We start from the raw sequence: 23669 nt of genomic DNA, 5'->3' as shown, positions 1-23669 counted from the left end.
ATGAGCAGATGTGTTCTTAATAATTTTACCAGTACTGTATGTGATCCTCTCAAAGCCGTCTTGCATTACAGTGGGTTGGGCGTGGTAATTATACATAATTTTCATTGTGAGCACAGGATAATAGCCCATTTAAACCATCTGTTGTCGTCTCCTCCTATTAACGTGCTTGTTCTTGTTTGTAAATAGTGTTTATAAGATTTTCATGCCTGTTACATTTTGATCAATGTTCCATGGTGGTAGCCCTAAGTGACCCTCCTCCATTACATTAATATTTCATAAATTCGGTCATATGAGAGGGGGACAGTTATGTTTTCCAACTGGGGCAATGTTACTAAGAAGATGAAATAATAACAATAATAAAAATAACAATAAGACATTTTAGGTGCTTAGTTGATGTGAGTCTGGCAGGATGTGATTAACTTTTAAAACTGAGCCAGTGTTCCTGAAGAAAGGAAAAAGAAGGGCAGTGCAACTGGTGGTGACCCTTTATTCATTTTTATTTAAAAACAATATACTACCTACAAATTGTGCAGAGATTCATTGGGCTTTATACTGTAATAATTATAATATTTAAATATTGAATAAATAAATGTTTACAGAGTTGCAGATGTTTACAAAATAAGAAAGTGGAACACAAAAACCAACACAGCAAATAATCCTTCAAATAATAGATCTATAATATTAAAGAAAATATACATCAGGAATAACATTCAGAGCATCTAAAAAAAAATAAAAAATCTTGGGCTTTATATCTGTTAATACATGGCGGCAAGATTCAAACCACTTCCTGAATTACAGCGAGGCTTCAAATGTCATTCTTGAGTCGCCGTCAACGATACAAGCCACAAGCTTCACTAGATAGTTCATAGATTTCTCGACACATGCTTTGAAGAATCGGTGCAGTACGTGCCATCACTAGTGCAATGTAGCCAGCGTTGGGTTCGGTGTGTATGTTCTTAGGCCGATGCAAATTGAGTTAAAAATTGTAATCCTTAAGGCCAAAATTTGTAAGGGAGGTTATTCGTATGCCAAGTTTCTGCTGTATCTGGGTGTGCTTGTCCAACATCGAGAAGCTTAATCTAATACAATTTCAGCTGGATTAACATACTTACATTTATTTTACAAGTCCGGTTTTGGTAGCATTAACACAATCAGTCACAGTAACACATCATGTAAAAAATGACATCTAAAGACCTCCTGTACCTCCTTGCTCTTAAAGGAAAAGATTTTTTCAAGTCCGGGGCTTGTGGAATTTGACCCCAGTTACTGTCAGGAAATGGGGATGCAGGCGTAAGTGCAGATGAAGACATTTAATAATAACCACAGAATCATAGATAGGAACAAAAACTGATGGAATTATCGAAACATCAGTAATCCAGACATTGATTCCCACAACAGACCAGTTCACTTAACAGTGACGACAGGACAAAACAGATGAGAGAAAAAGACTAAAACAAGGCTATTTATACGCAGAATAATCAAATAAAACTAGACTCAGGTGAACACAATGACGATACTATGATGCAATGTACTCTGGGAAATTAAGTCAAAGCATGAAAATGAAACACGAAACACGAGTCCACGGGCGCCAAAAGCCCTTCAGGGGTTTTCCCTGACTGGTACTTACATTATTCTCATACTGTGGGTGACACACTTCACAATCAGTGTGGAAAATTTATAACCAAGATCTATTATAATCAGTGTTGGGGGATGTAACTTTTTAAAGTAACTAATTACATTACAAAATTACAGTCTTTAAAAAGTAATCAATTACATTACAGCGTTACTTTCTAAAAAAATAAAATAAAAGTAAGAGTACTTTTCCATTGCAGAAAATTAAAACTCCTTTGTGATTCCTCATGCATGTTGTTTCATCACTCAATGAAATTTGGCCCATAATCTGTTAACTACTAATACCCCTATCTCACCTACGCGGTTTTACGCGGTGGCCGTAAGTACGGTCCATCATGATTCACCGCGAGTTTTGGCGCTGTGATTAGGTTTCCATCTTTACGCACGTCGGTCCTCGCATAGTCAAACCACATAGGTGTGATAGGGGTATAACAACAGGAATAACAGAGGGGGAGGGGGGGGGGTTATCGGGGGCGGAGCTTGTAGGACGACTTTCACACACACACACACACACACACAAACCGCTCAAGATTGCATAAATTGTCGGAATAATAGATTGCATTTTTGAAAAAAACTAAATAACTAAGTACTTAAAGCATTAGATTACTCGTTACATCACAAAAGTAACCCAAGTACTCTAACACATTACACACAACACTGATTATAATGTACTTATATTCACCTCAATCCAAACTATCCCTTGAAGTACTTGGATTGATTAAACAACAACACACAACAGCATTTCAAACTGATGGTGCTGATGGTTGGTAACCCAGTGAAACAGTATACAGATGTATTTATTTACAAGTACATCAAGTGCTATAAATATAAATAATAAATTTTTATCCCTTTATTGTGCATGAAGAAACAACCTGCCATTCATCACAAACTCTGTGAGTATCTCGGGTCCCTCTGGGGAAAAGCATCATATTTCAGGTTAAAAAAAGAATGTAGGGTGGTTCAAAGAATTTTATGTGGGGCAACTTTGACCCTTATGACAATAAAAAAAGTGACGTGCTTGATCTGGGTTGAGAGTAGACATTCAGTCATGCTTCTGAATATTGAATGTTATTAATAAAAAAACACAACTGACCCAAGACTCCATCATTTCCACTGTGGCGACTTAAACCTGACTAACAATTACACGATTATCAGACTAATTCATATTCAATATGATGGTCTATAATGTTAGAAATCATAAAAAAGTATGAACAGAGAGAAATACAGTCATAAGTAAATTATGATTTACAATGAGAAACTGATTTTGTGCAAAAAATCCAGAATGTAAGCCTTGAAATGCTTTACATATTCTATATACAGTACTGTACTTAATCTGGGCAAAAGGTTGTCAGTTGAATTCTGGATATATATAATGTATCATTATGTTTAATATTACTGTAATAAAGTCACTGTACTCCAGCAAATAATAGAAAGGAGGTACATGGATTTAAAAAAATATTTTATTTTCAGAATTTTTTTTGTGAAATGGTTAAAAAGAAACCACATAAGGCACACATGTACACGACATATTTTTATGCATAGTAATAACTAGAGATGGGGGATTCATTTATGCATCAAAATTCTTTAGTGTCGCAATTCATGGATCGACTTCAAAGTCGATATTTGAAATAAATATATAGCAAATCATTTACTGACTTTTTTTTTATTGTGACAAAATCCAAAATATCAGGATATTTAGGTAAAATGTGATATGAACAGAATTGCAATACAAGTTACATCAGCACCTAAGTGTTATCAATATACATGTGTGTATGTGTGTGTGTGTGTGTGTGTATGTGTGTGTGTAGAGTCAGCCAAAAATTGTGTACACACTTCAGGAAAAGAAAAACTTGTCTAAATATTTAAATACAAAATTTATTGCTATACATTATATATATATATATATATATATGATAATATTATAATAAGAATATGATGATGTTATTAATTTTATATTAATAAAATATACATCATACCATTTTTCTTTTCCTGTACCGTATACACACATACTAGAGGTATGTTAATGTAAAAGCTTTAACACTTTATACTTGGTTTATTCATTTTGCATGTTCGACATCTTCATCTCTCAGTTTCTTTCTCACAGTTTTTTCCATTTCTAGAAGTTTCTTGTAGAGTGCTGCGGACATACTGTCATCGATATCCATCTGAAAATACATGAGCAAAAATAACATTTGATGAAATTGCGACAGATGTAAGAATAAACCCTAAAGCCTTTCCTTCAATTCGGTCCTGTAATAATGACATTCCTTGTTTTTAAACTGTAACGTAGCAGGTGTGACGGTGTAGATGATGAAGGATCCGATACAGGACCCACAGATCTGACCTTGCGAGGCTGTGTGTATTTGTCTCCCAGTCCCGAGGTTAAGCTGTGGTATTTGACCGTTGGATCCAGCGACTCCGGTTTCTGCTTGAACAGCCAAAACTGCGATACAAAGCGCACATGATACGTGAGCACGGACCTTTATGGGAAACTCAAAGAGCCTCGTAAGTCAAACTATAAATATAGACGAAGCTGTTTTTCGTGTGTCTCACATACCAAAGCCTCGGCTCCGTTATTAGGTGTGAGGGTGAAGGTATTGGTGAAGATTCTTATCTGATGAGAAGGAAGGAGGTTAAACATGCCGTTAGAGGAAATGAATCAACACAGTGACCGTTTACATAAAGATATCGCATAAGCTTACCAGCCACATTATAGGCATGATAAGGGTCCAGAAGAAGGAGGGTAGGATGCCATATGTAAGGTTAGTCATCACCAATCCAGGGCAGATCACTGATGAGTACAGACCCTGGAGGACAGAAAATCTCAGTCTTAGTCAGTTGTTAGGGACGGCAGGTCGTGTCAGTGGGGAACAACGTGAGCGAAGTGTGACGGTTTTACTACCAGGAGACTTGAGCCTGTTCACCACGGGATGATTGTGCTGTTGTTGCATCTGTACAACAGACAATCAGGGGACCTTGGTGCCGGTTATTTATTCTGTAGTACTTCATGAACAATGAACTGAATGATCAGCTGAGATTGAGTTTAATCAGCAGTAAACGTCTTTTTTTTTTAAAGATAGCAGTATTTTTAGGACAGAGAATCCCCTCATCAGTGGGAAAAAAAAATTGTTTTAAAAGTAATGGTATACGCAGCATTTCCAGCACATTCCGTATTCACTACGACATCGGCGTGGCCTGAAAGGGTGTCTCACATGGAGGTAGACATTACGTCATGACTGAAAACAGACCAAAGCTTGCAGAAGATCACTAGGGTTTGGGTGGAAATGCTCTCTAGTCAAACTAAACAAAATGTAACTGTTCAGACAATCAGCACTACTTAAGGAGGAAAATGCGTCAAAGCTTTTAATCCAAATAATGATCTTTGAAGCATGCATGTGGCAGCATCATCACCCAAAGTTACACAGGAATCAGCCAGAAACTTGGTTGTAGCTAGATTTTACAAGTAAGAAAATGTCCAATTTTCTTTTAATAATCAGTAAGGCCTGACTAGAATGCTTTAAAAATTTGTGAGAGTATGTAAAAGTGTGTTTTAGCAAAGAGACCCAAATACCTAAATAAACGATGTTGTTCTGTCTCAGGAGGAAGGAGCTCAGCAAACCATTGTGGGAAGCTTGTAGAAGTCTCCCCCAAGAGTCTGATTCAAGTTAGGGCAAATTAATGATCTACACCATTAAGAACCAACATAAGGGATGTTAACGATTAAATTTGTCATTGACTAATTAATTGCTGTTAATAAAACTGATAGAATTTGTTTTGCCTTATGTTCTCATATCTATTTAATTGTGCACCACAAGGGGGAGCACTTTCAGTCCTGGCAATGCGAAGTACGGAACTTATTAGCTGCCTGGTTTTTTGAATAAAGAGTATTAAAAAAAATAAGAGTATTAATCAAAATTAATTTTTTATTAATTTATTTGGGCTTTATTTATTTTTCTTACATGATCAATTTGTCTAGAAAAGTTTAAATAAAACTTAAGCTTTTTTTTATTACATAATATTAAAATATGAACAATATTAAATAATTGTATATTATATAAATAATATTAAATAACTGTATATTATATTTTACTTTATAATATTAAAAGTATTTAATGGTTAAGAAAAAATAAATTTGCAGCACTAATGAACATGTTAAATTTTGACCAACAAAAAATATGACATAGTAAATAAATCTATCTTATTATTTTGAAAGAATCACTTTAAGAAATTTGAAAGGTAGACACCCTAACTGACTTAACACAGGAAATGTATTGTAACAATATTTTAGGCAATATGATTACTGTCTGAGTCACACAGAAATTTCTCCATTACCAGATTCCTTAAAATTAACCTTAAATCTGTTTTTATTCCTATAGTTATTAGTTGTTAGACATGTGGATATGTTGACTTTATGTCTGGACATTCGAAAACAGCAAAATAACAACATCCATGGTGAACTGGATCAAGAACTAAAAGCCTCCATGAAATGACTTTGTCGAATCTGACTCATCGCACTTCATTCACCTGGCTGTTATAATGGCGGTTCAGGGCCAGGCTGAGAAGGTCAGACGCGTATTTAGAGGAGCTGTAGGGTTCTAAGCCTTGCTTGTGCTGTAGGTCTTCAAGACTGAAAGCTGAGCGGCGTGCGTTGCTAGACGAGGTCCAGACCACCAGAGAGCTGTGGCCTGGTTGGCATAAGAGGGGCTCCAATTCCCGAACCTACAATGACAGAGAGAACTTTTGTCCAACACAAACATGAACAGTCCTAAACAGGAACCAATAGTGATTGAGTTTGTTATATAGGTTATTTTTCAATGTATAAATAATTTTATCAACATTAAACTTTTTTCATGCACTTATGGGCCAATACGTCAGAACCATGTCTACTCTTTCTCTTAAGAAAAGGGAAGCACACAGGAAATTAGTGCACCACCTAGGGCACTTAACCTCAACCCTTAACCTGAGCAAGGCCCTTAACCTCAGTGGCTCATATGTATAAAGTGATAAAATGTAATAGCATCTGCCAAATGCCATAAATGTAAATGTACAAAAAAAGGAAAGACATAAGGCAAAAAACATAAACCCTCATGGTCGTGCACTCATGCTTTAGAGGAAAACCAACACTTCTGCCCCACAGGCTGTCCCGCTGAATCTACTGCAACTTTAATGCTCACCTGAGCCAAAGTATCTTTATCACCATCTGGAGGGAAGCAGATATGTAACTCTGCCTCAACCAGAATGAACAGTTGGACAAAAGGAGGACGAAGGTGAGAATAATAAAGGATAAGCGCTTATCCAGCGAGTCCAGCAGAAGGATTGTTTTTTTAGGTTGAAGTTGTTTTAGTGCTTAACACTTTTCCCCAAAATCTTGAGAAAGAGACATGTCTGTCTGTGGGAGCTGTACACACAATTATTCACCAACACCACTTGCACATGACAGGGACTCAGCTGGGAGTTATATAGAGAGAATCAAAAGTCCCGGTTTGACTTGAACACCCCAGTGCATGAAAAAGTCAGTCAGTCAATTTAATTGTATGACAAATATGACAAAACCAATAAGGTTAAATCTCTAATCTACTGAAGACTACTCACCAGGAAGAAGTGGCCAAACAGGTTGGTAGCAAACACTTGCTGTAGGCCATCAGATGTGACAGTGTCTTTCTGCGTCAGGAGACCTTCTCCCGTAGAAAACATGTGGACAGCCTTACTGTGGGCAAATCACGATCATAAAATAATTAGAAAGGTTTTAGGCAGATAAGTGTTAATCTTCTATAACAGTAGCATTGATTGATTTAACATGTATTTTTTGTTACAGTACATCATGACCTTTTTTTTTTTTTTACACCACCTTGTTTTTGATTATTTTCCTACAATCGCATGCCCAGAGAGTTTTTCTTAGTATATTGTAAAATTTTAAGGCAATCATAGCATGCAACAATCTAATTAAATTATGGAATTAACATAATCAACATAATGCTTCTCTATCGCAGTGATCAAAGTATACAGAGAAAAGGCTCTGTACCTGGAAAACAAGCCTTTATAGAGAGCCTTAAAATCCACCTGTGGACTAGGCATGATCCCAGCATTAAGGTAGATATAATCAAGCCTGTTGTATCTGTTCCAAAACAAAAAAAGACCAGAATTAGTAACCAATCAATTTTACTGATTATACAAACGATAACAACTTGTACCACCTCTGTCTGATCTCCTCGGCAGCTCTGAGGACAGAGCTCATACTGCCCACATCTAGCCGAACCAGAGAAACACGAGCTTCAGGATGAGAGACGAGTAAGGACTGACGGGCCGCCGCAGCCCTCTGCTCATTCCTGCAGGCCAGACAGAGCTGCAGCTGAACATCGTCGCTCAGGAGGCGCTCACACAGGGCCAGGCCTATTCCACTTTACACACAAACACACACACACACATGTAATACACGTGATGCTTTAAAAAACGTTTAATGTCATCACAAATATTAAAAAGCTAGCCCCTAAAAATATGCAAACTAGGACCACCTGTAGCTATGATTAAGACATATATTTGTCATGTTTCAACAACCTTATGCAACAAGATTTATTTCCATTAACTAATCTATGTTTAAGCTTGTCTTGATGAAGGGAGTCGAATAACTCCATAAAGTCTAGCACTATCCTAAAGATCTTAAATGGGTTTAATTTCAGGACTCTGTGGTGGCCAATTAATGTGTGAAAATAATTCGGGAGAAAGGTTTAGAATTTAAGCCTGATGAAAAACAAACAAAACTCAACACGTGATAATCTGGCCATTCAATGTATTCAAGTCATCAGCTGACTTCATTTTATTGCCACATGACGTTGCTAAGTCTAGACCTGACCAACTGAAGCAACCTTAGATCATAACCCTGTCTCCAGAGGCTTCTACAGTGGACACTATGCATGATAGATGTATCGATTCATGTGCTTCCCTTCGTTATATATCCAGTATTAATCACTGCAGTAATTATCCAGTGACAGACTCTTCAGTGTTTGCATGTTTAAATCATTTTTTATGTCCAGGAAGTGTATTTCAGATACATACTATAGACAAAGGCTAAAGCCATGTAGAAATAATTACATAGTTAAAAGTAATAGTTAGAAATAATTGTGCGTTATTTATTTATTAAATAATGAAATTAATGAAAGGTTTCCTTTACCACAGTAGCTCTTAAAACCAAGAGCATTTTAGACATTAAAAAAAAAAAATATATGATTAACTGAATTTTAGTTCATTTTATCCCACTATACAAACATGAAAAGGGGGGGTATAAAGAAATAGCATAAAATTACATGATCATGTTTTTATGGTTGTTTTAGTTTGTTTTTACGACAAACATTTTTTATTTTTTTTTAAAAGGTTAAACATTTTATTACATCATTCCCATATCCTGTAGTGGTAAAATTTACATTACATTACATTATATTATATTATATTATATTATATTATATTATATTATATTATAAAAGTAAATAAGTACTATTTAATAACTAAATAAATAAATGCAGTTTAAAGTTAACACATACATGCTCTAAAATTATATTTAAAATTATTTTAACGATTATAAAACAATTAGTTTATGATACAAGTAGTGTAATTACAATTTTTATTACTTCATATAATAATAAAAATAAAATAATAAATCAGTGCAAGGTTTGCTTTAGTATATTAAATAAAAAATTTAAACTAGTAATAAATAAATCACACACATATTACACACACATTTACACACACACACACACATACAGTGGTGTGAAAAACTATTTGCCCCCTTCCTGATTTCTTATTCTTTTGCATGTTTGTCACACAAAATGTTTCTGATCATCAAACACATTTAACTATTAGTCAAAGATAACACAAGTAAACACAAAATGCAGTTTTTAAATGATGGTTTTTATTATTTAGGGAGAAAAAAAATCCAAACTTACATGGCCCTGTGTGAAAAAGTAATTGCCCCCTGAACCTAATAACTGATTGGGCCACCCTTAGCAGCAATAACTGCAATCAAGTGTTTGCGATAACTTGCAACGAGTCTTTTACAGCGCTCTGGAGGAATTTTGGCCCACTCATCTTTGCAGAATTGTTGTAATTCAGCTTTATTTGAGGGTTTTCTAGCATGAACCGCCTTTTTAAGGTCATGCCACAACATCTCAATAGGATTCAGGTCAGGACTTTGACTGGGCCACTCCAAAGTCTTCATTTTGTTTTTCTTCAGCCATTCAGAGGTGGATTTGCTGGTGTGTTTTGGGTCATTGTCCTGCTGCAGCACCCAAGATCGCTTCAGCTTGAGTTGACGAACAGATGGCCGGACATTCTCCTTCAGGATTTTTTGGTAGACAGTAGAATTCATGGTTCCATCTATCACAGCAAGCCATCCAGGTCCTGAAGCAGCAAAACAACCCCAGACCATCACACTACCACCACCATATTTTACTGTTGGTATGATGTTCTTTTTCTGAAATGCTGTGTTACTTTTACGCCAGATGTAACGGGACACGCACCTTCCAAAAAGTTCAACTTTTGTCTCGTCGGTCCACAAGGTATTTTCCCAAAAGTCTTGGCAATCATTGAGATGTTTTTTAGCAAAATTGAGACGAGCCTTGATGTTCTTTTTGCTTAAGTGGTTTGCGCCTTGGAAATCTGCCATGCAGGCCGTTTTTGCCCAGTCTCTTTCTTATGGTGGAGTCGTGAACACTGACCTTAATTGAGGCAAGTGAGGCCTGCAGTTCTTTAGTTGTTGTCCTGGGGTCTTTTGTGGCCTCTCGGATGAGTTGTCTCTGCGCTCTTGGGGTAATTTTGGTCGGCTGGCCACTCCTGGGAAGGTTCACCACTGTTCCATGTTTTTGCCATTTGTGGATAATGGCTCTCACTGTGGTTCGCTGGAGTCCCAAGGCTTTGGAAATGGCTTTATAACCTTTACCAGCCTGATAGATCTCAATTACTTTTGTTCTCATTTTTTTCTGAATTTCTTTGGATCTTGGCATAATGTCTAGCTTTTGAGGTGCTTTTGGTCTACTTCTCTGTGTCAGGTAGCTCCTATTTAAGTGATTTTTTGATTGAAACAGGTGTGGCAGTAATCAGGCCTGGGGGTGACTACAGAAATTGAACTTTTAACTGTGATAAACCACAGTTAAGTTATTTTTTAACAAGGGGGGCAATTACTTTTTCACACAGGGCCATGTAGATTTGGAGTTTTTTTTCTCACTTAATAACATAATCTTCATTTAAAAACTGCATTTTGTGTTCAATTATGTTATCTTTGACTAATAGTTAACGGTTTTTGATGAGCAGAAACATTTAAGTGTGACAAACATGCAAAAGAATAAGAAATCAGGAAGGGGGCAAATAGTTTTTCACACCACTGTATATATATATATATATATATATATATATATATATAATAGTCATAATTTATTTTCAATTTTATGCTAAGTTTTTGAGTCCATCATTGGGGTTACACATTTTATAATCATAATGTTCAAAAAACTGGACACTAAAAATTATAACATTTAATAATTGATTGATTTAGACATTAGTAAATAGGTATGATTTTTCTCTAAATTGCCATTAGTGTTAACAAGCAATTATTAAATGTAAAATAATAATAACAATAAAAAACAAATGCATTAATCTCTTACATGTTCTATTGCTATATATATATATATATATATATATATATATAAAATTCTAATTCTAATACAGTTATAATAATTGTAATATCTAATGATAATGTTTTTATAGTTACCTGTTAGCCCCTGTCACCAGGACAACTCTCCCCATCCTGAGCACTCACTCAACCAGTCTCAGCTCACACTGGCCTCACAGGGTCCAGACACCTGGTTTGTACTTCCGGTATTCGCACCGCCTCAATGGTGTGATTGGATGTCATAACATTATCGACCAATAAGATCGAGCCATCCCCTGACGTAACCGCGCTGTCGGCCAATCGCGTCGAGGCTGCTGTCAGCCGAGCAGTGAGCGCGAGCTGTAATTTGATATGAGTGTTGATGATCAGAGTGCGGAGGGAGAGGTCAGGGCTTACACACAGTCCACTGCTGTTCAATACCAAACCTACCACAACTAGACCATGTCTAGTTTTTTTCTACTATTTTATTCAAGTATTTTATTTTCATAGTTTCTATATCTTGTACATTATGTGAATTTAAAAGTACTTTACATCTATAGTTTATTTACATATTTCTTATATTCCTAATTTCTCTTATTTCCTTATTTTCGCACTGTAATCCTTTTAAATCTTGAGGTCATCAGCAGTCATAACACCATTTCACTTCATATCATACTGTGTTTAACTATGTATGTGACAAATAAATTGAATTGAATTTGAATAATAGTAATAATATTAATAATAACAATAATGAACAATGTATGGAAAATCTTGCCAGTATAGATAAAAAAACACAATAAACATGAACATTTAGGTTTAATATGTGCATATAAATTTTGTTTAACATGTTATAAAGAAAAGATCTAGGTAAATCAGTAAGAGAAAATAAAAATAAATATTAAAATAAGTACACATACACACACTGTGAAATTATTGACAGAGAGAGAAAAAACAGGTCAATGGTATACAGTGTAAAAAAAATCCTTTTGATTTTTAAAGTGACTATAAAATTATGTAGCGTCAATAAAAAAAAAAGTGAATATAGATATTTGCATGATGAAATCAGGAATGGTACAGTATAGTGCTGCGTAAAGGTGCTGCAAGTTTGTTTGATAGTCTTTGAGAGCTACCAAACAAATTTCATTGTATTACTACAATGACAATAATGTCTCTTTATCTTATTGCTTTATCTTTAGATATGTACAGTACAGTGCTACAGCGGTGAGGTGAGCTGAGCTTTAGGTACGACATCTGGTTTAAGGTGAAGGTGTGAATGCGCTAGGCTTCTAGGCTGACGGATGATGCTAGACAAGAGTTCCCATGTACTATGATGTTTGCGGATAACACTGTGATCAGCAACGAGAATAGTGAGCAGGTTGAGAGGAGTCTGGAGCGATGGAGGAATGCACTGAAGAGAAGAAGCATGAGGATCAGTAGGAGCAATACAGAGTACATGTGTGTAAATGAGAGCGAGTTTTTTTTAATAAGGAGTAGAGGTAGGGAAGGTAGAGAAGTTTAAATATCTAGGGTCAACTGTGCAAAGCAATAGGGAGTGTGGTAGAGAAGTGAAGACGAGCGTACAGGCAGGGTGGTACTGGCAAGAAAGAAAGGGACAGTTTACAGACTTTGTGGCTGACAAAAAGACAGGAAGGAGAGCTGGAGGTGGCAGAGCTGAAGATGCTGCGATTGGCTTTGGGAGTGACAAGAATGGATAGGATTAGGAACGAGGATATTGGAGGACCCCCAGAACCCCTCTGCCCCCTGGAGCTGTCTGACTCGTCCTGGTGTCCTGCTTCTGATCTTGTCACATGGATGCCCCATGTGGTCTGCCTGGGATGCGTGTGATGACTGGGGACGGTTCCACTTTTCCACGAAGACAATCCTGTCCTTGACTGATGCAGACAGCCGTCTCTGAGGACTTGTGACCTCAGTTGCTCAATAGTTCAGGACTGGAGTTTCCTAAAGTCTACCTGAGCCTCCTATACACATAAAATTTAATTGAATTTAATTGAATAGAGGGACAATGTAGGGGACAAAGATAGGGTGGTTTGGAGAAGGGATGAGGGGTATATCGGGGGGGAATGTTAGCAGGGCAGCAGGGGTAGCAGCATTGGACTACGGTCTGAAAGGTCCCAGGTTTAAACTCCAGCACCACCAAGTTGCCACTGTTGGGCCCTTGAGCAAGGCCCTTAACCCTCAACTGCTCAGATGTATAATCACTCTGGATAAGAGCATCTGCCAAGCGCCATAAATGAATGAATAAATGAATGTATGTTAGAGATGAAGCTGCCAGGCAGAAATAGGAGAAGAGGAAGGCCAAGTGAAGTGGTGAGGGAGGACATGCAGGATGTTGGCAGGACAAAGGAAGATGTGGTGGACAGAAATAAAATAAAATAAAAGTAAAATAACCTCAAATAAAAACAGCACTGATGTGAAATCGTAGACAGAGAAAAGATATTTCATGCCGATATTATATGCTGTGTTCATTTTTATTTATTTTCATTTGGGGAAAGCAGGAGACATACATAATAACATATTAAAGTAATAATTAATCATAACATCAGACATACATGGACACAGAGAGACATGACACTAGCACTTACCCAACACTAGGTGGGGCAGAGTTAAATAAGAAACAGGAAGTTTATCATAAAAGACAAGGAGAGAGAACTGGTCCCAGTTATTCTTAAATCTCTACATCAACCCTTTCACTGACACCACAAAAAACTCGAAAGTGACCAGACTGAAGGCCATCGAAAACCAACTTACGGCACAAACCACATCATACACTGAGCAATACACACTAACATTACATTTTATATTAATTACATCCAAATCTAAACCATCACTGTTTAATAAAAACAGTAAACAAACTTTGAACTTTGCATGTGCAGCGCTTTTGGCATCCCATCTCACATCCCGTGTCCCGTATTACAGCAACTCAATCAAAGCCATCACCGTTTCCCACGTCTACTTTACAAATCCAGTATTCACCCGAACAGCCTTTGCAATTTCAGTTATTTACAAGCACTTATTATTTATACATTGTGTAGAGCAAATATATACTAATAAATTCAAATTAACATAAAAGTAAATCATAGCTTATATTTTTCTTATATAAACTTTTTTTGCTATGAATGGTTTGCATATTTATTACAAAATAACTAAATACAAAACATACTGTATAAAAAAGTTAACCAAAAAAAGAATAGATATATGTGGTGAAAAGACAGCATTAAAAAGCAAAGTGAAATGAATGGCCTTGAATTGGCATTTGACAATACGCACCATCATCATCACCATCATCATCGTCATTATCATTATCATCATCCTACTTCACACAAAAAAACTACTATTACTTCACACGTTAGAATTAAAAACCGAAGTGAAATACATACAGATATGAGCACAATAGGTTCAGCTTTAAAGTTTAAGCAAAGCCACATATTTAATTAACATTTAATAAAAATTAACTAAGCAAAAATAATAACATTAACTCTAGAATTTTTTAAAAATCATAACAAGTCCATGCATACTTGGGTTTTACCCACTTTTTTGAAAGTGGTTATTAAGTTTAACAAAACTTTAACAAGTGAAAGTTTTATTTTCCTTTAATTATGAAAAAGCAATTGGACCACCATAAAAAAACAAACAAACAAACAAACAAAAACCTCAGATTTTTAAAAAGAGGAAAAAAAAATCTGAATTTTAAGAAAAAAAATTAGAACTTCAATATTTTTAATAGTGGCCCTAATCCTCTTCCGTACTTAATCGATGTGACATTAAAAAGCAAAAAAAAAAAAAAAAAAAATGGAGAAATTTTAGGACAAGAAACACAAATATTTATTTACATTCAAGCTGTCTTCTGATTTAACATATCGGGGATATCTTCTATTTGATTATTCTAAATTAATTTAATTTAACGATTATATACTTTTGAGCTTTATTTGACCAAGGAATTAACAAATGGCAATACCAAAGTAAAAAAAATTAAAAAGTGCCTGAACTCACTGCTACATTTTAGCCTCATAATCATCTACCTTATGCAACGTGTAGGTAGATTTAATATGGCAATATATATTTACCTTTAAATATACGCAGCATGTGTTTGTGTTTGTGTGTGTGTGTATGTGTGTTTTGCTGGCACACTAAAGCGTCTCTAGCACACATTAAGGTGTATTCTCCAGCAGTATTCGATGGATCTCATGGAAAGACGGTCTCTCTTTGGCGTTCCTGTGCCAGCAACTCAGCATGAGCTTGTAGACGGGGTCAGGACACAGGGCTGGCTGCGGCAAGTAGATCTGAGAACGAGAGTGAACTCGTGAGTGTTACAGATTAAATGTTTAATCAGGATTTAACGTGACGTTTGGGCTGGCTCAAACCCCGATCATCAGATCCCCACACCAACAACCTAGAGCCATAGCCGCCTGAGCTACCACTCCCAATGACCCTTAGTGTTTAACTTTGGTAATTATAGTTTGTTGAGGCTTGTTATTGGTATCTACTGTACCTGTCGCCTCTGGTCCCGGAAAAACTCGCCCGTGTTCTCGATGACCTGCTCATCTGAGAGCTGTGAGTATGGCTGCTCCTTACAGAACGTCAGAGTCTCCCAGAGAGTCACACCGAACGCCCAGACGTCACTGGCGGTGGTAAATTTACCCTGATGAAAACATATTAAAGCAGCTCATTACCTTTTAGTCTATAGCGATTATGGCTTCGTTCTCGAAGACAAAACTGATTTCTATTGACGGCCTCACCAGGAGGATGCTCTCCCAAGACATCCAGCGGATGGGGAGCACGGCTCGGCCCTGGATGCGATAGTAATCTCCGCTGTACAGGTTCCTGCTCATGCCAAAGTCAGCGATCTTGATGGTGTAGTTCTTCCCCACCAGGCAGTTTCGGGTGGCGAGGTCTCGGTGCACAAAGTTAAGTGACGAGAGGTACTTCATTCCCGAGGCGATCTGGGTGGCCATGTGCTGCAGGTTACTGTAACTGAAGTCAAGGTTGATAATACAGAGTTAGTACGAGTGTGGCCTTGTTTAAAAAAAAAAAAAAAAAAAAAAAATATATATATATATATATACACACACATTACAGATGTAATAAAACACTTACAAATAAATTATGAGTAAAAAATGGATCGCACAAGAAATATGCTAAACATCATACATACATTATAATGAATTATGTGTAAAATTAAGTTTATTATGTTAAGAAATAATTAAAACACATTTCAAAATAAATGAATCATTACACATAAAAAATAAAAATCTTGTATTTAAAGTACAGATGAAAAAATTATATCATGTATAAAACATGACACATGAAAATAAATCAGTTGTGTAAAAAGAAATTAATCATGTATAAATCACACATGAAAAAAGCCCAAATCCTGTTTTAAAAAAACTAAATATATGTATAAATTATGTATAAAAAATAAAAGAATAATTTAAATATATATAGAAAAAAACCTCAATGAATTGTGTGTGGAAATAAATAAATCATTTGTAAAACTACATGAGTCGTTTAAATAAATTGTGTAAAACATGTAAAACTGTAAAAACAAAAGATTCAGATGTTTTCTGATGCAAAGGAATCCAAATGTTTTAATATATTTAAAGAAGAATTAAAAATGTAAACAAGTGAATTGTGCACAAAAATGTATAGTGTAATGTATAATAATGTATAATAATGAATTAATATATATATTTTTAAAAAGCATGTAAAAATGTATTAATTGTGTAAAAAAATCACCCATAAAACAAATCTAAACTAAACATTAAAAATGAATCATGTGCAATAATTAGTGAATCGTTTATATAAATTGCATGAAAAAAAGAATTAGCTGTAAAAATAAATGAATCGTATAGAAATCACACATAAAAATTATTCATATTTAAAAAAAAATGGAGTTCATGTAAGATTCACTTCATGTCTAAAAATAACACATGTACATGACATACATGAGTCATGTCATTCTTTTCTGATTGCGATTGTATTTTCTGTGTGTGTAGTGTGTGTAAAACACTATCGATTCCGCAGTAAAAGCTGAACGCCGACTTGTCCCGTACCTGACTGTAGGTGCGTTGCTCAGAAGAGCGATCATGCCCTCTGCCTCATGGCGCGACAGGAACTGGTTGAGGTCTCCATTCTCCATGTACTCAGTGATCATGCACAGGGGATCCGAGCTCATGCACACCCCCAGAAGCCGTATGATGTTGGGATCTTTCAACCGCGACATTATTTTTATCTCTTTTAAAAAGTCGTTTCTGTTATGGACAAGATGAAAAAAATTGTGTAATCAATCACGACAGCAATTCACCCATGACAGATGAATGAGCTCTAGATGAAAATATTTATCAAGAACTTGCATGCTTCTTACCTGGCGTTTTTATTTGCATCGGCTCGTAACATTTTCACGGCCACAAGTACTGTCTGATTCTCACTGACATCGAATGAGAAGTCTTTATCCATGAACTCCTCCATGTCTTCTGCTTCACAAAGGTGCACCTGTCACAGTTTGGTGTTGATTATGTTTACTGAAGAAGCGTCATTGTGAACATTTCTTTATTCTAAAAACACATGTTTCCTTCAATAGAAAGTGTTACACACACTGACAGAAGATTTATCTGGAATCACCCAGGCTCCTGGAACTGACCTCTCCAAACTGACCCTCTCCAAGCTTCTCCTTGAATGTGAGCAGCTTTCGGGGGAATTCTTCTATAGGGATGTCTTTTCCTGATAGCAGGTCCATAGTGACAGCGGGCACGGCGTACGTGTTCCCCCCGGTTACTCCTTGCAGATTAACGATGTCGGCCTCGGCGTAATGGGGAACTCCTTCTTGAGTGTTGGACTGAGGGCACTTGACTGCTGTATAAACATAACATGACGTGTTAACTATTTAAAATACAGACCTCAAACAAAGGTCCCAATAGTGGCAAACTTGGGGTCATGGAATTTGAACCTGGGACTTTCTGAACCATAGTCTTCAGCCTTAACCATTTTAGACTAAGCCTTAACCACTGAGCTACCCCTGAGCCATGAATCTAAAAACTCTAAGCAAATGAAAAAGACTATAATGATAAACTAGAAAGTATCAAGCATTCAAATCCATTTCTATTAGATACATTGTACACGACTTTGATAGTTATTATAACATGACTACTATATGTTTGATTTGTAATAATATATATATAATAATTCATTATTTATTCTTTACTCAACAGCTTACAGTATAAAATAACCATCCATCCAGCAGTTCCAATATTTTAAAATATTGAATTCATTTTATGTTACATTCAATTTGCTATTATAAATTGTCATTTTAATAAAATCAGGCCAAATTAAGGTTATTTTGATGTGCATCATTTTAAACAACCATAAAAAAAATTATTAATACGTTAATTATTAAACAGAGGCACATTTACTATGTACTGTATTTAATATTGTTCTTAAATATCATTCCATTGATGTTTTTTATTATATATTTACAGAACAAAACAAACATTTTAGAATACTGATAAGTTTGATTTCAATATAAACTTCTTACTACACACATTACGGCTCTCTACCAAGGATAACTCGAGAATCAACAATATTTGATTTTTATGCAACTTTTTTCTTTTTTTTTTTTTATTGTTGCCGTTTTAAATTTGTGGTATATAGTTTTGGAATAGCTACTGTATATATATTTATAGCTTTAAAAAAAAAGATACCTATTGGTACTATGACTGCTCATAGCTGGTCCTTTTTAAATAAAAAATTATGTAAACATATAAAATAATAAAACTATTATGCAAAATTCACTTTTTAGTCATTTTTAGATGTTCTAATCAGACTCCAGTGTGATCGTACAAACAAACAATTTGAGAAAAAAAATCCCTCTTTTTATTCCTTTTTTGAACAAGCCAATTAGATTTTCCCCCTTATATGACCTCATATAAGAAGGTACCCTCTTATGGTTTGTTGCTTATCTATGTTGTTCTCTTGAGGGGCGTGGCTCAGGAGTAGCTCATTTAACATGGACACTAAAACTGTATGTTCGGAGGAAGAGTGAAACAGAGAGAGTCTGAGATAGTTTTTTAATATTTCAGCTGGAGTATTAATACACACACTATGGAGAAGCTCTGAGGCTTGTGTCCACTTGTTAAAGAAAAAGTAAAATATGGAACATTTCATAGTTTTTTATTAGAACAGAGAAATGTGTTGAAATATTTTCTCCATGACAGTGAAGCATATACACTACAGGAGCAGCGCAAAATAAAAAATGAAAAACAGATCATTCTTTGAGCACGTGGAACTCACCGGCGTCCTCTGAGACCTGCGAGACGTCGGGCAGCTTGCGGACAAGGCGTGAGGGCTCTTGGTAATCTGCTCCGAGCGGGAAGATGCGCTCGTAGGTGGAGCTGGACTCCTGCTCGCTGGCTCCTGAGGAGGTCAGGTTATTGTTACAGCTGAAGGCTTCACTCTGGATCGACAGACTGGCAGTTAGCTCATCGTCAAGCATCCTCCTAGAGACCTTGGTTAATAAATCAGAACAGCGGTAACAATCAGGTGAATGATGAAAAAGGAACTGAAAAAAAATTATAACAAGAATTACGGCTAATCTCACCTTCTCCAGGACCTTCTGCCAGACCTGTCTCCAGAGGATGATGACAATGATGGCCACCAAGATCAAGATGATGGCCACCAAACAGCCGATCAAAATTCGAGTGTTGCTGTCATCTACTTTGTGAACGGGGTTGCCCCCTGAGGAGGGCATACAAAGTGAAAAGAAGCTTTTAGTGTTAAGAGACAGTTTTAATGGTTTATTGACTCGTTTGGGTCCGAACACAAAGACTCAGTGGAAGGTTATGGAAGCGATAAGCAGGAGGTCTAACCTGATGTTGTGTTGGGTGGATCTCTGGTCGTGCGGGGAGCTAACGTTGTGTTGTACATTGCTGTATCTGGAAAAATCAAGTGAATATGGAAAATCTTTTTAGGGCATTGAATAGTTCAATTGCATGATGCACTGCCTGGCTAAAGAATGTTGCTATTTTAGAAGGGCCAAATTATTGGGCTGTATCAAGCAAAAAAGAAAACTAAGGAGACTTGAAAGTACTGGTACTGGATTTAAAAAACAATAATGGAACCATCAACTTTGTAGAAGAAATGTGGTCGGGAAAAAAAATCAAGAATGGAGATACCATAGCTATGTTGAATAGTGAAAGTAAGAACATTTCCATACACACGAAATGGGATTAGATCTATCAGGATTGGGGCTAAACCGATGTGTGTTTATAAGAAAACCACTTATGAGATTAATCAGAAAAAAAATAGGTTTAAATTTTTTAGAAGGAATAAAGATTGGACTTTGGACCTATTCCAAAGTGATGGGCGTGTCAGAGTAGGAAGGGAAGAGGATAAAGTGATGCACCCATCATGCATAGTGTCCTCCGGAGGCAGTGTTATGATCTGGGGTTGCTTCAGCTGATCAGGTCTAGACTCAGCAACACTATGTTGCAACAAAAGACGACTGAAGCTAATGACCAAGTTATGAGATCAATGGTGCCCTGATGGCACGGGTGTAGTCAAGAACACAAATAGTAAAAGAGTGGTTCTGGAAGCGTGATGAATTTCCGCACATGATCTGGCCACCACACTGTGTGCCGTAATCAAAGCTAAAGGCTTGAATGCTATTAGTAATTAGAAACAGTAAAGGATCCACGCTCACCTGACTGAAAGGTGATCTCACTGAACATCATCCACATGTCAGAGAAGTAATACTGACACTTGATGGCACTGGCCATGTGGTTGTGGAGGTTGACGGTAACGAAGCGAGCGCTCGGGTTGCCGTCGTCCATCACGGGACTAAAAGACACCGGTGTGGGCTCCCAATCCGCGTCGGAGCGGAAATAACACACCGCCTTCTGGAAGACCTTTACTCTCTGAGAGAACATGTTGTTGCAGTGCACCTGAGGGAATACGAGAGAAGGACATAAGACGTTTTATTTTAACATGTGACATGTTATATGCAAATCACTGGATTAAAAACACTTACAGTCTGTTTCCTGCTATTTTCGTCTCTTAAACTAGATTTCTTTTGGACTTTTTTTTTTTTTTTTTACCACACTACAACCCTGTTAAGAGCTTAGAGGGCACTGGTGGCTCGCCCGCCATGTGAAAGGCCCGGGTTCAATTCCCAGCCAGTGCCCAAACCCCAGCCACTGGATGCAGTGCCGGTCCCAAGCCCGGATAAAAATGGGAGGGTTGTGTCAGGAAGGGCATCTGGCGTAAAACCTGTGCCAAGTTGTAGTGTGGACTGGGTATTCCGCTGTGGCGACCCCTTGCCCTGTTAAGAGCTTCATAATACTGTACACTGATCAGCTGTAACATTATGACCACCCACCTATTTGGGTAATATTGATCCTTTCTTTGCCACCGAAACAGTAATGACCTATAAGTTCTGAGCCAGGATTAACTTTTTCCTCAATTTGACCCACAGCAGCTCTTCCAGATTTACTCCCATTGTGCATCAATAAGTGACATTGTGGGACATCCTGGTCTGCAGTGGTCAGGACATACCAAAAGAGTCCCGAGGAAGGAAAACCAGTGAACTGGCAACAGGGTCATGGGAGACCAAAGCTCACTGATGCACATGTGGAGTGAAGGCTAGCCCATGTAGTCCAATCCAGTAGAAGAGCTAGCGTAGATCAAACTGATGAAAAGGTGAATTCTGGTTGTGATAGAAAGGTGTCAGAACACACAGTGCATCTCTGTTTGGGTGGCAAATGTGGGACCTACTCAATATTTGGTGGGTGGTCTTAATGTTATGGCTGCTTAGTGTATAAATAAAGTTATTGATTGTTACTATTAATAGTGATGAGGATTAGTTTGGAGAATAACATGCACTATGACTGGTGCATTGGTACTTTTCAAGTCCAGTCACAGAGGCAGGGAGGTTTACATCCCATTGTGTGTAATATTTATATTTTTACTGTTATTTTACTGTATTTTTTTACTGTTTATTTTTACTGTTTATTTTTTTTACTGTAGTTATAGCCAAAGCTGTTTAACTGGGAAAAAAATAAAACAAACACTGGAAAATATGACACAGTCTCACGGTGGTACCTTCATGGTGGTGAAGTTGCGTGTCCGGTCGAACTCGAACATGATCTCTACGTATCCATTGGGGAAGCTCTCGTTGGTCCAGCCCACGTAGTCATAGCCAGGCCATACGTTGTAGACATGACTGAGAGTAAAATCGTCCAGACCACACATGCCGTCCGTTAACTGACCCAACCCTTCTGTCATACTGCAGAGCGAGATAGAGAGAGAGAGAGATCCTGTTCAGCAAATATATGCAGTAATTTTAGGACAGAACTTTTTTATTTTTTATTTTTTTTAAATCTATCCCAAATCTATCCCAAATGTTTTTCCAAGTTTTCAACTATGGGATGAAGAAATGAGTAGCTCTGGCTGATTCCACATGTAACAAGCAAAAAGAAAACTGACTTTTACTGACTTTCTCAAAACAAACTGGTCAGTCTGTGTGCCATCCAGTGACGGATACTGGCCACCCTCTCCTGATACAGGTATATCCGTTCATCCTATGGCAGTTACTTACAGGGTTGGGTTGGCAGTTTGATGCTCAATTCTCATTCACACACTACGGGCAATCCAGGAACACCAGTAAGCCAAACCTGCAAGTCTTTGGACTGTCGGAGGAGACTGGGGTTCCAGGAGTAATGCACCAAGCACATGGACAAAACGCAAACTTCATGCACACAGCCCCTGAGCTGGGAATCGAACCCATACCCTGGAATGTGCGAGGCGACAGTGCTAACCACTAAGCCACCATGCCACCCTTCAGTTTAAATCTAACGTTTAGATCCAATGTGCTTCAAAGCACCTTCAATCTGTAACCAAAGTGCATGCTATTGAATCCCACCATGACACACATTTGCCCGTAGAACTTTTTTACTAGGTAGATTAATTATAACAGAGTTTTTCAGAACCAGGAACAGGCAACTATGGGAACTAATCAAACATTCATTAATTATCCTTTAGACTGTTTTAGAGAACCAAAGTACCCTGAGAAACCGTCAAACTTGGAGGTGCGAGGTGAAAGGGCTAACAGCCGAGACGCCACCTTCCACTTATCAAACAGCTAAACGTATTGAGACAATAAAATAAGACATTATGTAAAATGTAAAGAAGAACCTGGCGCTCCTAAATTGAACATAGTGTGTGAATGAGTGTGTGAGTGTGTCATCATTAGAGTATTAACCGTTCTGTACAGTTCAGTGAGTTCATGGATAAATATGACAAGCTGTTTGGCCACAAGGGGGTAGTACGGTTTTGGTAATAAACACCAGGGCCGTCACCATCACTCAAAAACGAGGTGTTTCATTAAGCGGTTTAA

The 23669-nt window shown here is 37.0% G+C and overlaps 2 protein-coding genes across 4 annotated transcripts in view; both read right to left on the bottom strand.

Moving 5' to 3' along the window:
• Positions 1-3074: 3074 nt before the first annotated feature.
• hsd17b7 (hydroxysteroid (17-beta) dehydrogenase 7) lies at positions 3075-11459 on the bottom strand. The gene is made up of 9 exons (XM_053499178.1): positions 11387-11459; positions 7827-8030; positions 7655-7747; positions 7225-7339; positions 6157-6351; positions 4335-4439; positions 4190-4246; positions 3977-4075; positions 3075-3797 (listed from the first exon to the last, which is right to left on the bottom strand). Exons 1-9 carry the CDS (start codon positions 11419-11421, stop codon positions 3690-3692), a joined length of 1011 nt encoding a protein of 336 aa, XP_053355153.1. The 5' UTR covers positions 11422-11459; the 3' UTR covers positions 3075-3689.
• A 3604-nt stretch (positions 11460-15063) lies between these two features.
• The window catches only part of ddr2a (discoidin domain receptor tyrosine kinase 2a), a 43575-nt gene continuing 34969 nt past the window's right edge, over positions 15064-23669 (bottom strand). The window contains exons 7-17 of one of the 3 annotated variants that reach the window (XM_053499404.1): positions 22376-22559; positions 20979-21219; positions 20146-20211; positions 19878-20014; positions 19571-19784; positions 17925-18136; positions 17649-17776; positions 17338-17535; positions 16024-16258; positions 15777-15926; positions 15064-15567 (exon numbers count right to left, since the gene is read on the bottom strand). In XM_053499404.1, coding sequence (XP_053355379.1) covers positions 15436-15567; positions 15777-15926; positions 16024-16258; positions 17338-17535; positions 17649-17776; positions 17925-18136; positions 19571-19784; positions 19878-20014; positions 20146-20211; positions 20979-21219; positions 22376-22559 — 1897 coding nt within the window. In that variant the 3' untranslated portion in view covers positions 15064-15435. The remainder of the gene's footprint in view (positions 15568-15776; positions 15927-16023; positions 16259-17337; positions 17536-17648; positions 17777-17924; positions 18137-19570; positions 19785-19877; positions 20015-20145; positions 20212-20978; positions 21220-22375; positions 22560-23669) is intronic. The other 2 variants (XM_053499405.1, XM_053499406.1) reach the window with 2 other exon arrangements.

This window comes from Clarias gariepinus, chromosome 6, assembly GCF_024256425.1.
Source record: "Clarias gariepinus isolate MV-2021 ecotype Netherlands chromosome 6, CGAR_prim_01v2, whole genome shotgun sequence".
Taxonomy (NCBI): Eukaryota; Metazoa; Chordata; class Actinopteri; order Siluriformes; family Clariidae; genus Clarias; species Clarias gariepinus.
This window is presented reverse-complemented; position numbering and strand designations above follow the sequence as displayed.

Excerpts from the sequence above, each read along its gene's own strand:
- hsd17b7 (XM_053499178.1), bottom strand. The coding sequence starts at position 11,421 with ATGGGGAGAGTTGTCCTGGTGACAGGGGCTAACAG. Across the intron at positions 7,748-7,826 it reads GCCGAGGAGATCAGACAGAG|ATACAACAGGCTTGATTATA; the intron begins GTGGTACAAGTT and ends GTTTTGGAACAG. Across the intron at positions 4,247-4,334 it reads TCATGCCTATAATGTGGCTG|ATAAGAATCTTCACCAATAC; the intron begins GTAAGCTTATGC and ends CCTTCTCATCAG.